Source organism: Ranitomeya variabilis, chromosome 6, assembly GCF_051348905.1.
Source record: "Ranitomeya variabilis isolate aRanVar5 chromosome 6, aRanVar5.hap1, whole genome shotgun sequence".
Taxonomy (NCBI): Eukaryota; Metazoa; Chordata; class Amphibia; order Anura; family Dendrobatidae; genus Ranitomeya; species Ranitomeya variabilis.
This window is the reverse complement of record NC_135237.1, coordinates 337,980,188-337,998,798: the sequence shown is the minus strand read 5'-3', so window position 1 is coordinate 337,998,798 and position 18,611 is coordinate 337,980,188. Positions and strand designations below refer to the sequence as shown.

Sequence of the window (18,611 nt, the reverse complement as noted above, 5' to 3'; positions counted from 1 at the left end):
TGCAACTATCTGCAGTTATGATTAGGAATGACTTCTGGGTTGCCACTCTGTTAGATCCACGTTATTAAACCACATAATGCCAGATGTGTTGTGAATTAGACTTTTTGGCTCCCTCTTGTGGTTACTAGTGATATGACTCTGGGATTGTCTTTCCTCAGTTTGGCACCCACCTGGGTCGTTAGTCCAGGGGAGTTGCTATATAAGCTTCCTGGATCCTTAGTCCAGTGCCTGGCATCGTTGTAATCAGATCCTTTCTGTTTGCTCCTGTCTGCTGGTCCGGGTTCGTGCAAAATTAAGCTAAGTCCTGCTTCTTTGTTTTTTGGTTATTTGCTTGCTCTCATTTTTGTCCAGCTTGTACTAAATGTGATTCCTTACCTTGCTGGAAGCTCTAGGGGGCTGGTGTTCTCCCCCCGGGCCGTTAGACAGTTCGGGGGTTCTTGAATATCCAGCGTGGATATTTTGATAGGGTTTTTGCTGACCATATAAGTCATCTTACTATATTCTGCTATTAGCTAGTGGGCCTCTCTTTGCTAAATACCTAGCTCATTCTTACGTTTGTCTTTTCCTCTTACCTCACCGTTATTATTTGTTGGGGGCTTGTATCCAACTTTTGGGGTCTTTTCTCTGGAGGCAAGAAAGGTCTTTCTTTTCCCTTCTAGGGTTAGTTAGTTCTCTGGCTGGCGCGAGACGTCTAGAACCAACGTAGGCACGTTCCCCGGCTGCTGCTATTTGTGGTGCTAGGATTAGATATATGGTCAGCTCAGTTACCACTGCCCTATGAGCTGGTTTTTTGTGTTTGCAGACTTAGTAATTATTTCTGAGACCCTCTGCCATTGGGGTCATAACACAGATGCTTCCCACCCTGAAAAGAGACCCACAAATGCTGCAGTATTGAAACAGGGAAGATATATATCTTGTTACACAACCTTAAGAGAGCTTTTTCAAAAGACAACAGTGAAGTACACAGTTCGCATCGCAGCTCTAAACTTCCAACCTCCGGCAAGTCATTAGCAGCAGTGGTGTAAGTGAAAGAAGTAATTTCTGTGAGTCATTTGACACTTTTTAGACCAGCTCATGCACCAGCACAATAAAGTCCAAGTCTTGCACATGGTGAACAAATGGAGAGGGTGGTGCAGGAGTATCTAGAACTGAATATCAATACCATCAGGGAGGGTTTGGACCCTTTTACATTTTGGTCTTCCAAAAGGATGAGTGGCCTGAGCTTGCCTCACACGCCTTGGAGATTTTTTCGTGCCCAGCAGCCAGCGTTCTCTCAGAACGTGTCTTCAGCGCTGGTGCTGGTGTCCTGATGGATAAGCACAGCCGAACTTCCCCTGAAAGTGTAGACCGCCTAACTTTCATCAAGATGAACAAGTCATCGATCTCCAAGGACTTTTTCACCCCAATCGCAGACTGTACAAACTAGGTGATATTGCATTTTTCAGTGTGATGCATTAATGTCACGTAACTGCACTCTGTGATATCTTTAGTGTGGCATCTGTGCCTGATGTGGCTGCTGCTGATGTTAATACAAATTTGTGGAAATGTGAACAGATATGGTTGGTCTACAGCTGCTGGGTTAGCTGTAGTGGAAGATGTGTCGGTCCCAATCATACTATTTCTATTCTCGTGACAGTTATTCCACTTCGGTGATGTCAGGCCCTCATTTTTTTAAATGTGCAAACTACACGCTGGGTGTCCATCTGCTGGATTGGGCATAGTGCAACAACTGTCAGTCCCTATTATGCTATTTCTACTGTGGTGAAATTGATGCCACTTTTGTGGTGTCTGCCAGTAATTTTTGGAAACGTTTGGAAACACTCCTGGTTGGGTGTCTATCTGCTGGATTTAGTGTAGTGGAAGATCTGTCAGTCCCTATTATACTATCTATACTGTGGTGAAATTGATGCCACTTCTGTGGTGTAAAGGTACCTTCACACTAAACGATATCGCTAGCGATCCGTGACGTTGCAGCGTCCTGGCTAGCGATATCGATTAGTTTGACACGCAGCAGCGATCAGGATCCTGCTGTGATATCGCTGGTCGTTGAACAAAGTTCAGAACTTTATTTGGTCGTCAGACCAGCGTGTATCGTCGTGTTTGACACCAAAAGCAACGATACCAGCGATGTTTTACACTGGTAACCAGGGTAAACATCGGGTTACTAAGCGCAGGGCCGCGCTTAGTAACCCGATGTTTACCCTGGTTACCAGCGTAAAATGTAAAAAAAACAAACAGTACATACTCACCTTCGCGTCCCCCGGCGTCCGCTTCCCACACTGACTGAGCGCCGTAAAGTGAAAGTGAAAGTACAGCACAGCGGTGATGTCACCGCTCTGCTGTTAGGACCGGCGCTCAGTTAGTGCAGGAAGCGGATGCCGGGGGACACGAATGTAAGTATGTACTGTTTGTTTTTTTTACATTTTACGCTGGTAACCAGGGTAAACATCGGGTTACTAAGCGCGGCCCTGCGCTTAGTAACCCGATGTTTACCCTGGTTACCCAGGGACCTCGGCATCGTTGGTCGCTGGAGAGTTGTCTGTGTGACAGCTCTCCAGCGATCAAACAGCGACGCTGCAGCGATCGGCATCGTTGTCGCTATCGCTGCAGCGTCGCTTAATGTGAAGGTACCTTAAGGCCCTTATTTGTTTAAATGTGAACACTCCTGGTTGGGTGTCCATCTGCTGAATTGGGTGTAGTGGAAGACATGCAGGTCCCTATTATACTATCTATACTGTGGTGAAATTGAGGCCACTTTGGTATTGTCTGCCATTCATTTTTGGAAATATGAACACTCCTGGATGGGTCTTCTTTATGCGTGTTGCCAGTAGCAGAAGGCCTCTGAAACTGTCAGGCCTCCACTCCCTTGGACTCAACTACCTGTGTTACTATCCTTAATTATAACCTAAAGATGGCTACTGAGTATCGATAAACCACTATCACAAAAAAAAATCAAGTAAGTTTATTGAAAAATATATTTTAAAAAACATATATCATAAACATTAAATGACATATGCCTGAAGTTGAATATAATGAGGATGTGCCAAGCAAAAGAAGCAGTGGTGATTAGGGTTGAGCGAAACGGATCTGTCATTTTCAGAAATCGCCGACTTTTAGGCAAAGTCGGGTTTCATGAAACCCGAACCGATCCTAGTGTGGGATCGGCCATGCGGTACACGATCAGAGCGCCAAAGTCGCGTTTCGTATGACGCTGTTACCGCCGTTTTTCATCCAATGAAGGAGGACGCAGAGTGTGGGCAGCGTGATGACATAGGTCTCTGTCCCCACCATCTTAGACAAGGGCATGGCAATGATTGGCTTGCTGTCTGCGGCGTCACAGGGGCTATAAAGGGGCATGCACTCCAACCGCCATCTTACTTCTGCCGATCTGAGCATAGGGAGAGGTTGCTGCAGTAGGCTGGTTTCACACTTGCGTTTTTGTCTGCAGCGTTTTTTGCACAAAAAACGCATGCGTTTTTTTCCCCTATATTTAACATTGAAAACGCATGCGTTTTTTTGCACATGCGTTTGGTCGCGTTTTCAAACGTATGCGTTTTTTGTCTGCATGCGTTCATTTTCAAAAATGCTACCTGCAGTATTTTCTTGCGCGTTTTTTTGCCGCGAAAAAACGCATGCGTTTTTTCGCGGCAAAAAAATGCATTGCTGTCTATGTAAACGCATGCGTTTTTAAGCACATGCGTTTGTTTGCGCTAAAAACGCATGCGTTTTACCGCGTTTACATGCGTTTTTCACACATGCGTTTTTTTTAAAAACGCATGCAGATAAAAACGCAAGTGTGAAACCAGCCTTAGTCAGAAGCAGGGACAGAGTTAGGGAGGAAATATAAACCCCCAAACCGCTTGTGCTGGAGCGATTTTCACTGTCCCACACCACCTTTTTGTGCAGGGACAGTGGAGGTCGTATTTTAGTGCAGCAGCTGCATAGCTGTGTGCACGGTGCTGTGCAAACCAACTGCTTTTTTCAAAGCAAAAATCCTGTTGCTCCTTTCTGCACAGTTAGGCCGCTTTCACATTTGCGGTTGTGTCCGCAGCGTTTCTTCCGCAAATATCTGCATGCGTTGTGTATTCCTATCTTTAACATTAACGACGCATGCGTTTTTCTATGTTCGCGTTTTGCCGCGTTTGACGACGCATGCGTCGTCTAGCCGTCTGCGTCTTGGCGCGGAAATGCAACATGTAGTAATTTTTAGAGGCGTCAATTTGCCGCCTGGAAACGTATGCGGCTGATTGCGCAAGGTTTGCGCCCAAAAAACGCATTGTAGTCTATGTAAACGCATGCGTTTTTCAGTACATGCGTTTGCTTGCGTTTACCGACGCATGCGTCTCAATTGAGAAAAACATGTCTAGACACTGATAAGCCACCCCCCACATACAAGGTGATAAAGGGAGGTAGTGGACATTTGCAGGTCACTAGTCAGCAGACTGCCTTGCAGACGAGACGCCCCACAGCCCCTTGGATCAGCAAACAAGCCTCAGAACTATGTGAGTATATCCTATCCAATGCATTTCTTTTCTATAATCTGTGTCTATGTGCCCTAATTTCTGTCATTCCTTTCTTTCTGCACACATCAGAATGTCTTCTTCTTCTTATGAGGAAACGCCTGGGCCTGCACAAGGGGAACATGTCAGCGAAGTGAGTATTCACCTCCTCAGATTGTATTCACTGTCACATCTACACATATGACAATGTATATTTTCCCTTTTTCAGACCACTTCTTCTACAGCGGAAGAGACTGGGCAGGAGACTGGGCAGGAGCAGCGTAGTCATGGCCGGGCAAGACGGCGGCATCGTGTAAGTATAGCTGGCTGAATGTGTATTGTATCCTCACTTTATAATTCTTGAATCTTCATTTCTTTCTACTTCTCTCTTTCTTTCCCTTTTGCTTCAGCACCAGTGTTTTTTTTTACTTCAATATTCATGCCATTCCTCTGATTCTGTTTTCTGTCTTCCGTATGTGAACGCCTCCTATATTAATGTACTTTTTGTTGTTAGGTTCCAGAGGAGGATGAGGACCTAATTGAGAATGAACACCTCATCTCCCTGGTTCACGAGCGAGTCGCATTGTGGGACACCCGGGATCCACTGCACGCCAACAATGTGACGATCCGGAGGCTTTGGAATGAGGTGGCCGCAGCGTTGTGGGATGGCTGGGCCAATGCCCCGGCTCGGGTCCGTTCTGCATTTGGTAAGTATCGCAATGCAGTGTGATGTAGTCAATACCTTGGCCATGCTCACACAACTGTGTATGATGTGAGAAAGTCATTACTTTTTCACAGCACATACAGTTGTGTGACCATGGTCAAAAGACCATTGTCCTAACTATTATGTTTTGTTTTGCCAACAGTGTCAAAAGTGAAAACACGTTGGAGATCGATGAAGGACCGCTTCAACAAGGACCTGCGCCAAGAGAGCCGGCTTCCAAGTGGTTCTGCAGCAAGGATACGCAAATACAAGTACCACCGCATCCTTGCGTTTTTGAGACCAGTCCTTGCACGAAGAACGTAAGTATATTGGTTAAAAAAGAAAAAAAAAATGGTGTATAATGCAATTTGTTGCTGGTCATTATTTCCCATCAGTATTTGTAATCCGAAACCTTGATTGATTGATAGATGCAGCAGTGGGGTACGTGTTCTTTGAATACTTTCCCTCACATAGTTCCTCTCCAGGTTTTGGCATACCAATACTGATTTGAAATACTGATCAAATACTGAGAGTGTGACGGCAGCCTGCACAACAGATCTATACTCAGCAAGTTAGGTGTCAGAAATAATGAATTCAGGATGCCAATGGCTCCTCAATTCATTTTTCCTGACACTTGTCCTGGTGAGTATACAGGAGGCTTGTATGTCCTCTGTCGTCAATTCGTATTTCCCATCAGTATTTGTAATCCGAAACCTTGATTGATTGATAGATGCAGCAGTGGGGTACGTGTTCTTTGAATACTTTCCCTCACATAGTTCCTCTCCAGGTTTTGGCATACCAATACCTTGTATAGAGATATGGCTTGTATTGTCTCCATCATCTCTTCATAGTTTACATCAGTTTTTTTAATCCCCAAGGACTGGTCGATGCATGCAGAAGTATAGCATGTTGTTTTATGAAACTTTTATTCCTACTGTTGAACTCCTGGCTTGCAAATTCTGATGTAAAATTCACTACGAATAGTAGTGTGACCTTTCCCTATCTGAATGTGTATCTAACTGTTCAGTTATCTTTTTGTAAATGTTTTGTAATATTTTTTTTTTTTTCCGCAGCACTTGGAGCTCCACTGTTGGCCCAGGTTCTGGAGCGGTCCTTCATCAGTCAGCCACGGACCCGTCCCAGCCATCCTCCAGCGCTGCAGCAAGTGGGCCTGCCACACAACCTGGAGACCAGGAAGCTGGTCCATTAGGTGTTCCCCTTCCCCAGTCCTCTGCCTCTAGCCAATTTTTTATGGGCTCCTCCCGGCAGCGGCAGAGGGCCGCGGACAGGTCACTCATGCCCGAGTTTTTGCACTTGAGCTCGGTCTTCCATGAGGGACTCAAGGCGATGGGTGACCGACTGGATACTGCCATTAGTCATATGAGCACACGTATCCAGGAGGTAACCACAGCCCTTGCCCAAGTGAAAGCCGACCTCCAGAGGCCAGCACATCATTTTTTTAATCAGATAGAACAGGGCATGTCGGAACACCTTAGTCCTGAGCTCCAGATTACTGTTATGCAGGCCTGCAATGCTGCTTACGTGCAGGCTATGCAGCAGAGTCGGTATTTTCAGCAGACAGTGGGGACATTTCCAACAGTGCCCACACTGTCACGCTTTACATCAATGCCGACATCTGCTGCATACCACTGCACGGCCACCTCCATTCCAAACACTTCCGGACCGTATTATAGCACCACCACCATGCCCAGTGCAGTGGGTCAGCCCACCGCCACCACCATGACAACTGCTGCTCCTGCTTGGGCCTCCTCCACTGCCACCAGCATGCTGCCGCCGCCGGACCCTGCCCTGGTGTTTCCTGGCACCACCACTACCAGACTGCCGCCGCCGGACCCTGCCCTGGCGTTCTCTGGCACCACCACTACCAGACTGCCGTTGCCGGACCCTGCCCTGGCGTTCTCTGGCACCACCACTACCAGACTGCCGTTGCCGGACCCTGCCCTGGCGTTCTCTGGCACCACCACTACCAGACTGCCGTTGCCGGACCCTGCCCTGGCGTTCTCTGGCACCACCACTACCAGACTGCCGTTGCCGGACCCTGCCCTGGCGTTCTCTGGCACCACCACTACCAGACTGCCGTTGCCGGATCCTGCCCTGGCGTTCTCTGGCACCACCACTACCAGACTGCCGTTGCCGGACCCTGCCCTGGCGTTCTCTGGCACCACCACTACCAGACTGCCGTTGCCGGACCCTGCCCTGGCGTTCTCTGGCACCACCACTACCAGACTGCCGTTGCAGGACCCTGCCCTGGCGTTCCCTGCCACCACGACAACGTGCCCGCGCAAAACAAGGAAGGGGAAAGGCAAAAAAAAAAAAAAAACCATAGCTATCTGTCATGATTCTCAATGGCGAGAGAACATAGCCCAGCATATATGAGAACTAGCTCTTGGAAGATGGAAACTATACTGACCATGAACTAAACCTGCCGCACAACTAGAAGTGGCCGGGTAGCATGCCTACGTTTTTTTATCCCTAGATGCCCAGCGCCAGCCGGAGAACTACCTAATCCTAGCAGAGGAAAAGACAGTCCTGGCTCACCTCTAGAGAAATTTTCCCAAAAGGCAGACAGAGGCCCCCACATATATTGGCGGTGATTTAAGATGAAATGACAAACGTAGTATGAAAATAGGTTTAGCAAAATCGAGGTCCGCTTACTAGATAGCATGAAGACAGAAAGGGCACTTTCATGGTCAGCAGAAAACCCTATCAAAACACCATCCAGAAATTACTTTAAGACTCTAGCATTAACTCATAACACCAGAGTGGCAATTTCCGCTCACAAGAGCTTTCCAGACACAGTAACGAAACAGCAGCTGTGAACAGGAACAAAATGCAAAAACACACAAGGACAAAAGTCCAACTTAGCTGGGAGTTGTCTAGTAGCAGGAACATGCACAGAAAGGCTACTGATTACATTGTTGACCGGCATGAAACTGACAGAGGAGCAAGGTTATATAGCGACTCCCACATCCTGATAGGAGCAGGTGAACAGAGGGGATGATGCACACAAGTTAAATTCCACAAGAGGCCACCGGGGGAGCCCAGAATCCAATTTCACAACAGTACCCCCCCCTCAAGGAGGGGGCACCGAACCCTCACCAGAACCACCAGGGCGATCAGGATGAGCCCTATGAAAGGCACGGACAAGATCGGAGGCATGAACATCAGAGGCAGTGACCCAAGAATTATCCTCCTGACCGTATCCCTTCCATTTGACCAGATACTGGAGTTTCCGTCTGGAAACACGAGAGTCCAAGATCTTTTCCACAACGTACTCCAACTCACCCTCAACCAACACCGGAGCAGGAGGCTCAACGGAAGGCACAGCTGGTACCTCATACCTGCGCAACAATGACCGATGAAAAACATTATGAATCGAAAAGGATGCAGGGAGGTCCAAACAGAAAGACACAGGGTTAAGAATCTCCAATATCTTGTACGGGCCGATGAACCGAGGCTTAAACTTAGGAGAAGAAACCCTCATAGGGACAAAACGAGAAGACAACCACACCAAGTCCCCAACACAAAGCCGAGGACCAACACGACGACGGCGGTTGGCAAAAAGCTGAGTCTTCTCCTGGGACAACTTCAAATTGTCCACCACCTGCCCCCAAATCTGATGCAACCTCTCCACCACAGCATCCACTCCAGGACAATCCGAAGATTCCACTTGACCGGAGGAAAATCGAGGATGAAACCCCGAATTACAGAAAAACGGGGACACCAAGGTGGCAGAGCTGGCCCGATTATTGAGGGCGAACTCCGCCAAAGGCAAAAAAGCAACCCAATCATCCTGATCCGCAGACACAAAACACCTCAAATATGTCTCCAAGGTCTGATTAGTCCGCTCGGTCTGGCCATTAGTCTGAGGATGGAAAGCAGACGAAAAAGACAAATCTATGCCCATCCTAGCACAGAATGCCCGCCAAAATCTAGACACGAATTGGGTCCCTCTGTCAGAAACGATATTCTCCGGAATACCATGCAAACGAACAACATTTTGAAAAAACAGAGGAACCAACTCGGAAGAAGAAGGCAACTTAGGCAAGGGAACCAGATGGACCATCTTAGAGAAACGGTCACACACCACCCAGATGACAGACATCTTCTGAGAAACAGGCAGATCCGAAATAAAATCCATCAAGATGTGCGTCCAAGGCCTCTTCGGGATAGGCAAGGGTAACAACAATCCACTAGCCCGAGAACAACAAGGCTTGGCCCGAGCACAAACGTCACAAGACTGCACAAAGCCTCGCACATCTCGTGACAGGGAAGGCCACCAGAAGGACCTTGCCACCAAATCCCTGGTACCAAAGATTCCAGGATGACCTGCCAACGCAGAAGAATGAACCTCAGAGATGACTCTACTGGTCCAATCATCAGGAACAAACAGTCTACCAGGTGGGCAACGATCAGGTCTATCCGCCTGAAACTCCTGCAAGGCCCGCCGCAGGTCTGGAGAAACGGCAGACAATATCACTCCATCTTTAAGGATACCTGTGGGCTCAGAATTACCAGGGGAGTCAGGCTCAAAACTCCTAGAAAGGGCATCCGCCTTAACATTCTTAGAACCCGGTAGGTAAGACACCACAAAATTAAACCGAGAGAAAAACAACGACCAGCGCGCTTGTCTAGGATTCAGGCGCCTGGCAGACTCAAGGTAAATTAAATTTTTGTGGTCAGTCAATACCACCACCTGATGTCTGGCCCCCTCAAGCCAGTGACGCCACTCCTCAAAAGCCCACTTCATGGCCAAAAGCTCCCGATTCCCAATATCATAATTCCGCTCGGCGGGCGAAAATTTACGGGAAAAAAAAGCACAAGGTCTCATCACGGAGCAGTCGGAACTTCTCTGCGACAACACCGCCCCAGCTCCGATTTCAGAAGCGTCGACCTCAACCTGAAAAGGAAGAGCAACATCAGGCTGACGCAACACTGGGGCGGAAGAAAAGCGGCGCTTGAGCTCCCGAAAGGCCTCCACAGCATCAGGGGACCAATCAGCAACATCAGCACCCTTCTTAGTCAAATCAGTCAATGGTTTTACAACATCAGAAAAACCAGCAATAAATCGACGATAAAAGTTAGCAAAGCCCAAAAATTTCTGAAGACTCTTAAGAGAAGAGGGTTGCGTCCAATCACCAATAGCCTGAACCTTGACAGGATCCATCTCGATGGAAGAGGGGGAAAAAATGTATCCCAAGAAGGAAATCTTCTGAACCCCAAAAACACACTTAGAACCCTTCACACACAAGGAATTAGACCGCAAAACCTGAAAAACCCTCCTGACCAGCTGGACATGAGAGTCCCAGTCATCCGAAAAAATCAGAATATCATCCAGATACACAATCATAAATTTATCCAAATAATCGCGGAAAATGTCATGCATAAAGGACTGGAAGACTGAAGGGGCATTTGAAAGACCAAAAGGCATCACCAAATACTCAAAATGGCCCTCGGGCGTATTAAATGCGGTTTTCCACTCATCCCCCTGCTTGATTCGCACCAAATTATACGCCCCACGGAGATCAATCTTAGAGAACCACTTGGCCCCCTTTATACGAGCAAACAAATCAGTAAGCAGTGGTAACGGATATTGATATTTAACCGTGATTTTATTCAAAAGTCGATAATCAATACACGGCCTCAAAGAGCCGTCTTTCTTAGACACAAAGAAAAAACCGGCTCCTAAGGGAGATGACGAAGGACGAATATGTCCCTTTTCCAAGGACTCCTTTATATATTCTCGCATAGCAGCGTGTTCAGGCACAGACAGATTAAATAAACGACCCTTAGGGTATTTACTACCCGGGATCAAGTCTATGGCACAATCGCACTCCCGGTGCGGAGGTAGTGAACCAACCTTGGGTTCTTCAAAAACGTCACGAAAGTCAGACAAGAATTCAGGAATCTCAGAGGGAATAGATGATGAAATGGAAACCAAAGGTACGTCCCCATGAGTTCCTTTACATCCCCAGCTTAACACAGACATAGCTCTCCAGTCGAGGACTGGGTTATGAGATTGCAGCCATGGCAATCCCAGCACCAAAACATCATGTAGATTATACAGCACCAGAAAGCGAATAACCTCCTGGTGATCCGGATTAACACGCATAGTCACTTGTGTCCAGTATTGTGGTTTATTACTAGCCAATGGGGTGGAGTCAATCCCTTTCAGAGGTATCGGAGCCTCCAATGGCTCCAAATCATACCCACAGCGTTTGGCAAAGGACCAATCCATAAGACTCAAAGCAGCGCCAGAGTCGACATAGGCGTCCGCGGTAATAGATGACAAAGAACAAATCAGGGTCACAGATAGAATAAACTTAGACTGTAAAGTGCTAATTGAAACAGACTTGTCAGGCTTCTTAGTACGCTTAAAGCATGCTGATATAACATGAGTTGAATCACCACAATAGAAGCACAACCCATTTTTTCGTCTAAAATTCTGCCGCTCGCTTCTGGACAGAATTCTATCACATTGCATATTTTCTTGCATTTTCTCAGTAGACACCGCCAAATGGTGCACAGGTTTGCGCTCCCGCAGACGCCTATCGATCTGAATAGCCATCGTCATGGACTCATTCAGACTCGCAGGCACAGGGAACCCCACCATAACATCCTTAATGGCATCAGAGAGACCTTCTCTGAAAATCGCCGCCAGGGCGCACTCATTCCACTGAGTAAGCACAGACCATTTGCGGAATTTTTGGCAGTATATTTCAGCTTCATCTTGCCCCTGAGACAAGGACATCAAGGCCTTTTCCGCCTGAAGCTCTAAATGAGGTTCCTCATAAAGCAACCCCAAGGCCAGAAAAAACGCATCCACATTGAGCAACGCAGGATCCCCTGGTGCCAATGCAAAAGCCCAGTCTTGAGGGTCGCCCCGGAGCAAGGAAATTACAATCCTGACCTGCTGTGCAGGGTCTCCGGCAGAGCGAGACTTCAGGGACAAAAACAATTTGCAATTATTTTTAAAATTTTGAAAGTGAGATCTATTCCCCGAGAAGAATTCAGGCAAAGGAATTCTAGGCTCAGACATAGGTGCATGAACAACAAAATCTTGCAAATTTTGTACCTTTGTGGCGAGATTATTCAAACCTGTAGCTACACTCTGAAGATCCATTTGAAACAGGTGAACACAGAGCCATTCAAGGATTAGAAGGAGAGGAAGAGAGGAAGGCTGCAGTATAGGCAGACTAGCAAGTGATTCAATTAAGAGCACACTCAGAACTAGAGGGAAAAAAAAAAAAAAAAAAAAATTGTAGCAGACTTCTTTTTTCTCTCCTTTCTCAGCCAGTAATTTAACCCTTTTTTGGGCCGGTCAAACAGTCATGATTCTCAATGGCGAGAGAACATAGCCCAGCATATATGAGAACTAGCTCTTGGAAGATGGAAACTATACTGACCATGAACTAAACCTGCCGCACAACTAGAAGTGGCCGGGTAGCATGCCTACGTTTTTTTATCCCTAGATGCCCAGCGCCAGCCGGAGAACTACCTAATCCTAGCAGAGGAAAAGACAGTCCTGGCTCACCTCTAGAGAAATTTTCCCAAAAGGCAGACAGAGGCCCCCACATATATTGGCGGTGATTTAAGATGAAATGACAAACGTAGTATGAAAATAGGTTTAGCAAAATCGAGGTCCGCTTACTAGATAGCATGAAGACAGAAAGGGCACTTTCATGGTCAGCAGAAAACCCTATCAAAACACCATCCAGAAATTACTTTAAGACTCTAGCATTAACTCATAACACCAGAGTGGCAATTTCCGCTCACAAGAGCTTTCCAGACACAGTAACGAAACAGCAGCTGTGAACAGGAACAAAATGCAAAAACACACAAGGACAAAAGTCCAACTTAGCTGGGAGTTGTCTAGTAGCAGGAACATGCACAGAAAGGCTACTGATTACATTGTTGACCGGCATGAAACTGACAGAGGAGCAAGGTTATATAGCGACTCCCACATCCTGATAGGAGCAGGTGAACAGAGGGGATGATGCACACAAGTTAAATTCCACAAGAGGCCACCGGGGGAGCCCAGAATCCAATTTCACAACAGCTATCCCTCCCCCCTCACCTCCCAATGTGTCTGTAATGTCTGGTTTGTCTCACCCTTCCAGTGTGTCTCAACCCTCTCATGTGTCTAGCCCTATCCCTGAATATCCTGACCCCAGTAGTTTCATAGCGCCTTCTCCTGCCACCCCTATGTCGGCTACAGTAAGCCAGACCTCACTACTCAACACCCCACAATATCGGCACTCAACCCCAAGCAGGCGCAGTTAATTTTTTGGTTTGTGTGTGTTTAATAAACCTGTGTTTTTTGCCCCAATAAGGTTTGGTTAATTGTGTATTTCGCCACCGTCACCACACAGCATGCGCCAATAACAAATTATGCGTCAAACACATTTTTGGGGGCCACCTCCAACCTCCAGTACCTACTTAGCAGAACACTGAAGCTTGGTGTGTTTGGTTGAGAGATATGAGGTTGCCCCCAAAAATAACACTTGTATTTTCTCCAAAAACAGTTCTTTCTGTTTACTCCGTGACTTTTGGTCGCACACAGAAGACAAAATGGTGGTAATACACAGCACAACTATACTCAACAGGTCCTTTCTTATCCGAAACATTATTTATGACCCCTGACCTGCTGATTTTAGAAATGCATTGTATTACCTCCATTTTATCTTATTGGTACATATACATATATTTCACACAAAGTGAAGGAACAATGTACATGGCATATCTATACTCACCCGGACAAGTGTCAGGAAAAATGAATTCAAGAGCAAATAGCATCATGAATTCATTAGTTCAGACACCTGACTTGATGACTATAGATCTCTGGTGTAGGCTGCCATCACACTGTCAGTATTCGCTCTGTATTTTACAGCACTATTTGTAAGCCTAAACCTGGAGTGGAACTATGTGAGGAAAAGTACATTAAACAGATATGCACCACTAAAAGAATTTAACTACCGCTCCTGGTTTAGGCTTACAAATACTGATGTTAAGTACTGGACAAATACTGCGACAATAACGGACATCGTCTATACAGTCTGCGGCAAAAAGCTAATGGTGAACCAAGACAGGACTCACGTCAACAACCTAAGCCCAAAAACCCAAAGTGGTTTGTTAAGGAAATAGATAGGAGACATGGTGAAGAAAGTAAATCACAATTATTTTATTTGAAAAAACATTAACATTCCAAACATAAATTTGCAGACCCGAAACCAGCAGTACATTTTACACCATATTGTCCTGCCATGGCACACGTCCAATGTCAGAATCAAAAAACGCTGCAAATTGGTCCCGCATGTGGCCTACTTCAACTGTTGACCGCAGCGGGTGATGACGGTAATCAGGCAAAGGGTTGGCAACAGGTTCATCAAGTTCTATGGTGGGTCGCTCCTTAGCCAGAATGAAATTGTGGAGAACCACACAGGCTTTAACTACCTCATCCACTGTCTCCATTTTTAGATTTATTGCAGTTGCTAGAATGCGCCATTTGGACACCATAATCCCAAAGGCACACTCTACTGTTCTGCGTGCCCTGGTTAGTCTGTAGTTGTAGATCCATTTTGTGCGGTTCAAGTCCCGACTTGAATAGGGCTTCAGGAGATTTTCACTCATCTGAAAGGCCTCATCCCCAACCATTACAAATGGCAGCGGTGGGCCTTGAGTGTAGGGGAGTGGTCGTGGCTGTGGGAAATTAAAATTTTTGCCATAAACACGTCGGTCCATATCAGAGGTTTTAAAAGTCTGTGAATCGTTGCCACGGCCAAAAGCACCAATGTCCACAGCAATGAAGCGACAGTCCGCATCGGCTATTGCCATAAGAACTACTGAAAAATATTTTTTGTAGTTGAAGAACTGTGATCCCGTTCTGGCTGGTTTGGTAATCCGGATGTGCTTCCCATCCACCGCACCCAAACAGTTGGGAAAATCACAAACAGTCCAAAATTTGTCAGCAATTTCTTTCCACATGTCCTCCGTGGGTATGGGTATAAATTCCTCACGGAGAATGGTCCATAAAGCCCGGCAGGTTTCAAAAACAATTCCGGACAGCGTGGAAATCCCAAGGCGGTACTGGAAATGAAGGGATGACAAGCTCTCTCCAGTTGCAAGAAATCTGTAGTAAGAATAAATAATTTACAAAATAGGCAAAAAAACATCAGACCTGCAAAAAATTTTGGTTAGCTTTTGTTTAGAATTATTACGTACCTTAAGGTAACCAGGAGACGTTCCGCTGGTGGAATGGCTCTACGGAGCTGTGTGTCCTGTCTCCGGATGGCTCCTTGGACACGATCAAGCAAATCCCGGAAAGAGTCTTGTGACATCCTGGTATATTCTGGGAATTTTTCTGGGTTCTCATTGAGCTCGCCATACAGGGTGTGATATGTACCACGGCTCTCCCGCAGTTCTACAATGGGGTGTTGCCAAAACCGCCTACGCCTTGTCCTTCTCTGTCTTTCCCGGTTTCGGTGTTGCTCCCAAGCAAACGCACATGCCAGAAAAATCTTGATGCTCAGATCTAGTTTAAAGTAATAGCTATCCATGTGAAGATCCATCTTCTCACAGGACACAGGAGCAAAATCTGAAGATTTCAGCTGTCCTAGGGTCTATATATAGATTTCACATAATACACGCCCTCTGTAGTCCCATTGGCTGGTTCTTGCATCTAGAATTTTTCTCTGGTAAAATTTTGCGACATGCGCACAAAAAACTCAAACGCATAGAAAACGCAAGCAAAAGCATGTAAACGCTGCGTTTTAATGACGCATGCGGTAACCGTAAGCGTTTTAAAAACGCTGCGTTTACACGCGTTTTCATGCGTTTTTCGTGTCCTTGCGTTTGCGGATTAAACGCTGCAGATTCAAACGCTAATGTGAAAGTAGCCTTACCTGTCTTGTTTATTTGTCCACACTTTTTTGTTCTGAAGTCCTTTTTATTGCTGCCATATTTGTCCTGAGATCATTGTAGGGACTAGGGAGCGTGTTATTGCAGTAATTTTTTTTTTTTATAATAATTACAGCCACTTTCGGCCACGTTCATAGTGTTGTGTTATACCACTGTGCCAGAGTTGTGGTTCAGATTCTCCCCCCAAAAGTGAGATAGTAATTCTCACACAGTTTATATTCTGCTGTACTGCTAGTGTGTCGTATATCAGGCAGCCACTTTCTGCCAGGTTCATAGTGTTGTGTTATACCACTGGGCCAGAGCTGTGGTTCAGTGTATTCCCCCAAAAGTGAGATAGTAATTCTCACACAGTTTATATTCTGCTGTACTGCTAGTGTGTCATATATCAGGCAGCCACTTTCTGCCACGTTCATAGTGTTGTGTTATACCACTGGGCCAGAGTTGTGGTTCAGTGTCTCCCCCCAAAAGTGAGATAGTATTTCTCACACAGTTTATATTCTGCAGTACTGCTAGTGTGTCATATATCAGGCAGCCACTTTCTGCCACGTTCATAGTGTTGTGTTATACCACTGGGCCAGAGTTGTGGTTCAGTGTCTCCCCCCAAAAGTGAGATAGTAATTCTCACACAGTTTATATTCTGCTGTACTGCTAGTGTGTCATATATCAGGCAGCCACTTTCTGCCACGTTCATAGTGTTGTGTTATACCACTGGGACAGAGTTGTGGTTCAGTGTCTCCCCCCAAAAAATGAGGAAGTCTGGTGGAAGAGGCCGTGGGCGGGGGTTGCCAGCTAGTACTGATGGTGGTGGTGCTGCTGCATCTGGTGGTAGTGGCAAAAGCACAGTAGCACCTAAGGCTGGAGGTGTTGAGCCTGCGTCATCGTCTGGCTACACAAGGCCTCGAAGGCTCCCTTACCTGGGAGTAGGAAAACAGCTTTTAAATCCGGAGCAGCAGGAAAAAGTTTTGTCTTTCCTTGCTGACTCAGCCTCTAGCTCTTTCGCCTCCTCTTCCCAAAGTTCAAAATCTAAGAGCAGCCAGTCGTCAGTGGATGCTTCCGGTCCGGAAAAGGACGTTTCCTTGTGTCCTTCTCCCAAACCAAAAGTGAAGGATGCGTCAGGCGACACTACAGGTTACTCCATGGAGCTCTTTACACATACCATGCCAGGGTTAGAAAGGGAAATTGTACACTGCCCATTACAAGAAGAATCGGACATGGAGTGCACTGATGCACAACCACAGCTAGATTATGATGCTGTTCCATTGACTCAGATCACTACATTGACCTCGCAGTTTCCTGAGCCAGAATCTGACCCTGATGAGACTATGGTGCCCTGTCCCGAACGCTATAGCACCGGCTTACACGGTGACACTGAGGAAGGTGCACATGACATTGTGGAGGAGGAGGTGATAGATGACCCAGTTCTTGACCCAGATTGGCAGCCATTGGGGGTAGAGGGTGCCGCTGGCACTAGCTCACAAGCGGAGGAGGGTTATCCGCAGCAACACCAATCTACATCGCAACAGCTGTCTTCAGCCAGGCCCGTATCAGGACCAAAACGTGTGACAAAAACATTTTTAGGACAGCGTGGCCAACCACTGAAAGTTGCACAGCGTGCAATGCCTGAAAAGGAATTCCATAGTAGGAAGAGTGCAGTGTGGCATTTTTTTTACCAAGATCCCAATGATCAGTCTAAAGCGATCTGTAAGAAATGCTCAAAGACCTTTAGCAGAGGGAAGATTCTTCAAAATTTAATTACAACGTGCATGCGTAGACATTTAACCAGCATGCACTTGCAAGCCTGGACTAATTACCAAATGTCCTGTACTGTTGGTGCACCTGGTCAGAATGAAGGTAGTCAGCAACACTACATTGCTTCCCTCACTGTAAGCCCACCGGTTTGGACACCACCAGCAGCAAATGTGGAGGGATTGTCGCAAGGCCAAAGCAGGCAGGGAATCAGAAGGTTATTGGTAGGAAGCACTGTATGTAGGCCAACATCACCAACTGTCTCTCAATCCGCCATGTCCACCACCACCGCTAGTTCCACCATCTGCAGGTCTCTTGTCCAGCTCACCCTAGAAGAGACTCTCGTGAGGAAAAGAAAGTACTCATCCTCTCATCCGCGTACACAGGGTTTGAACGCCCACATTGCCAGATTAATCTCGTTAGAGATGATGCCCTACCGTTTGGTCGAAAGCAAAGCTTTCAAAGACCTGATGGCCTACGCAGTACCACGCTATGACCTACCCAGTTGCCACTTCTTTGCGAGTAAAGCCATCCCAGCCCTCCACCAGCATGTCAAAGACCGCATTGTCCGTGCACTGAGGCAGTCTGTCAGTGGAAAGGTGCACCTCACCACAGATGTATGGACCAGTAGGCATGGCCAGGGACGTTACGTGTCCATCACGGCGCACTGGGTTAATGTGGTGGATGCAGGGTCCACAGGGGACAGCCATAGTGGGACAGTTCTG

At 46.7% G+C, this 18,611-nt stretch overlaps 1 protein-coding gene across 1 annotated transcript in view; it reads left to right on the top strand.

Moving 5' to 3' along the window:
* The first annotated feature begins 4,593 nt into the window (after positions 1-4,593).
* The window catches only part of LOC143783274 (uncharacterized), a 39,898-nt gene continuing 25,880 nt past the window's right edge, over positions 4,594-18,611 (top strand). Inside the window, exons 1-5 of the mRNA XM_077271686.1 lie at positions 4,594-4,653; positions 4,729-4,812; positions 5,014-5,206; positions 5,366-5,522; positions 6,276-7,126. Of these exons, the coding sequence (XP_077127801.1) occupies positions 4,594-4,653; positions 4,729-4,812; positions 5,014-5,206; positions 5,366-5,522; positions 6,276-7,126 (1,345 nt within the window). The remainder of the gene's footprint in view (positions 4,654-4,728; positions 4,813-5,013; positions 5,207-5,365; positions 5,523-6,275; positions 7,127-18,611) is intronic.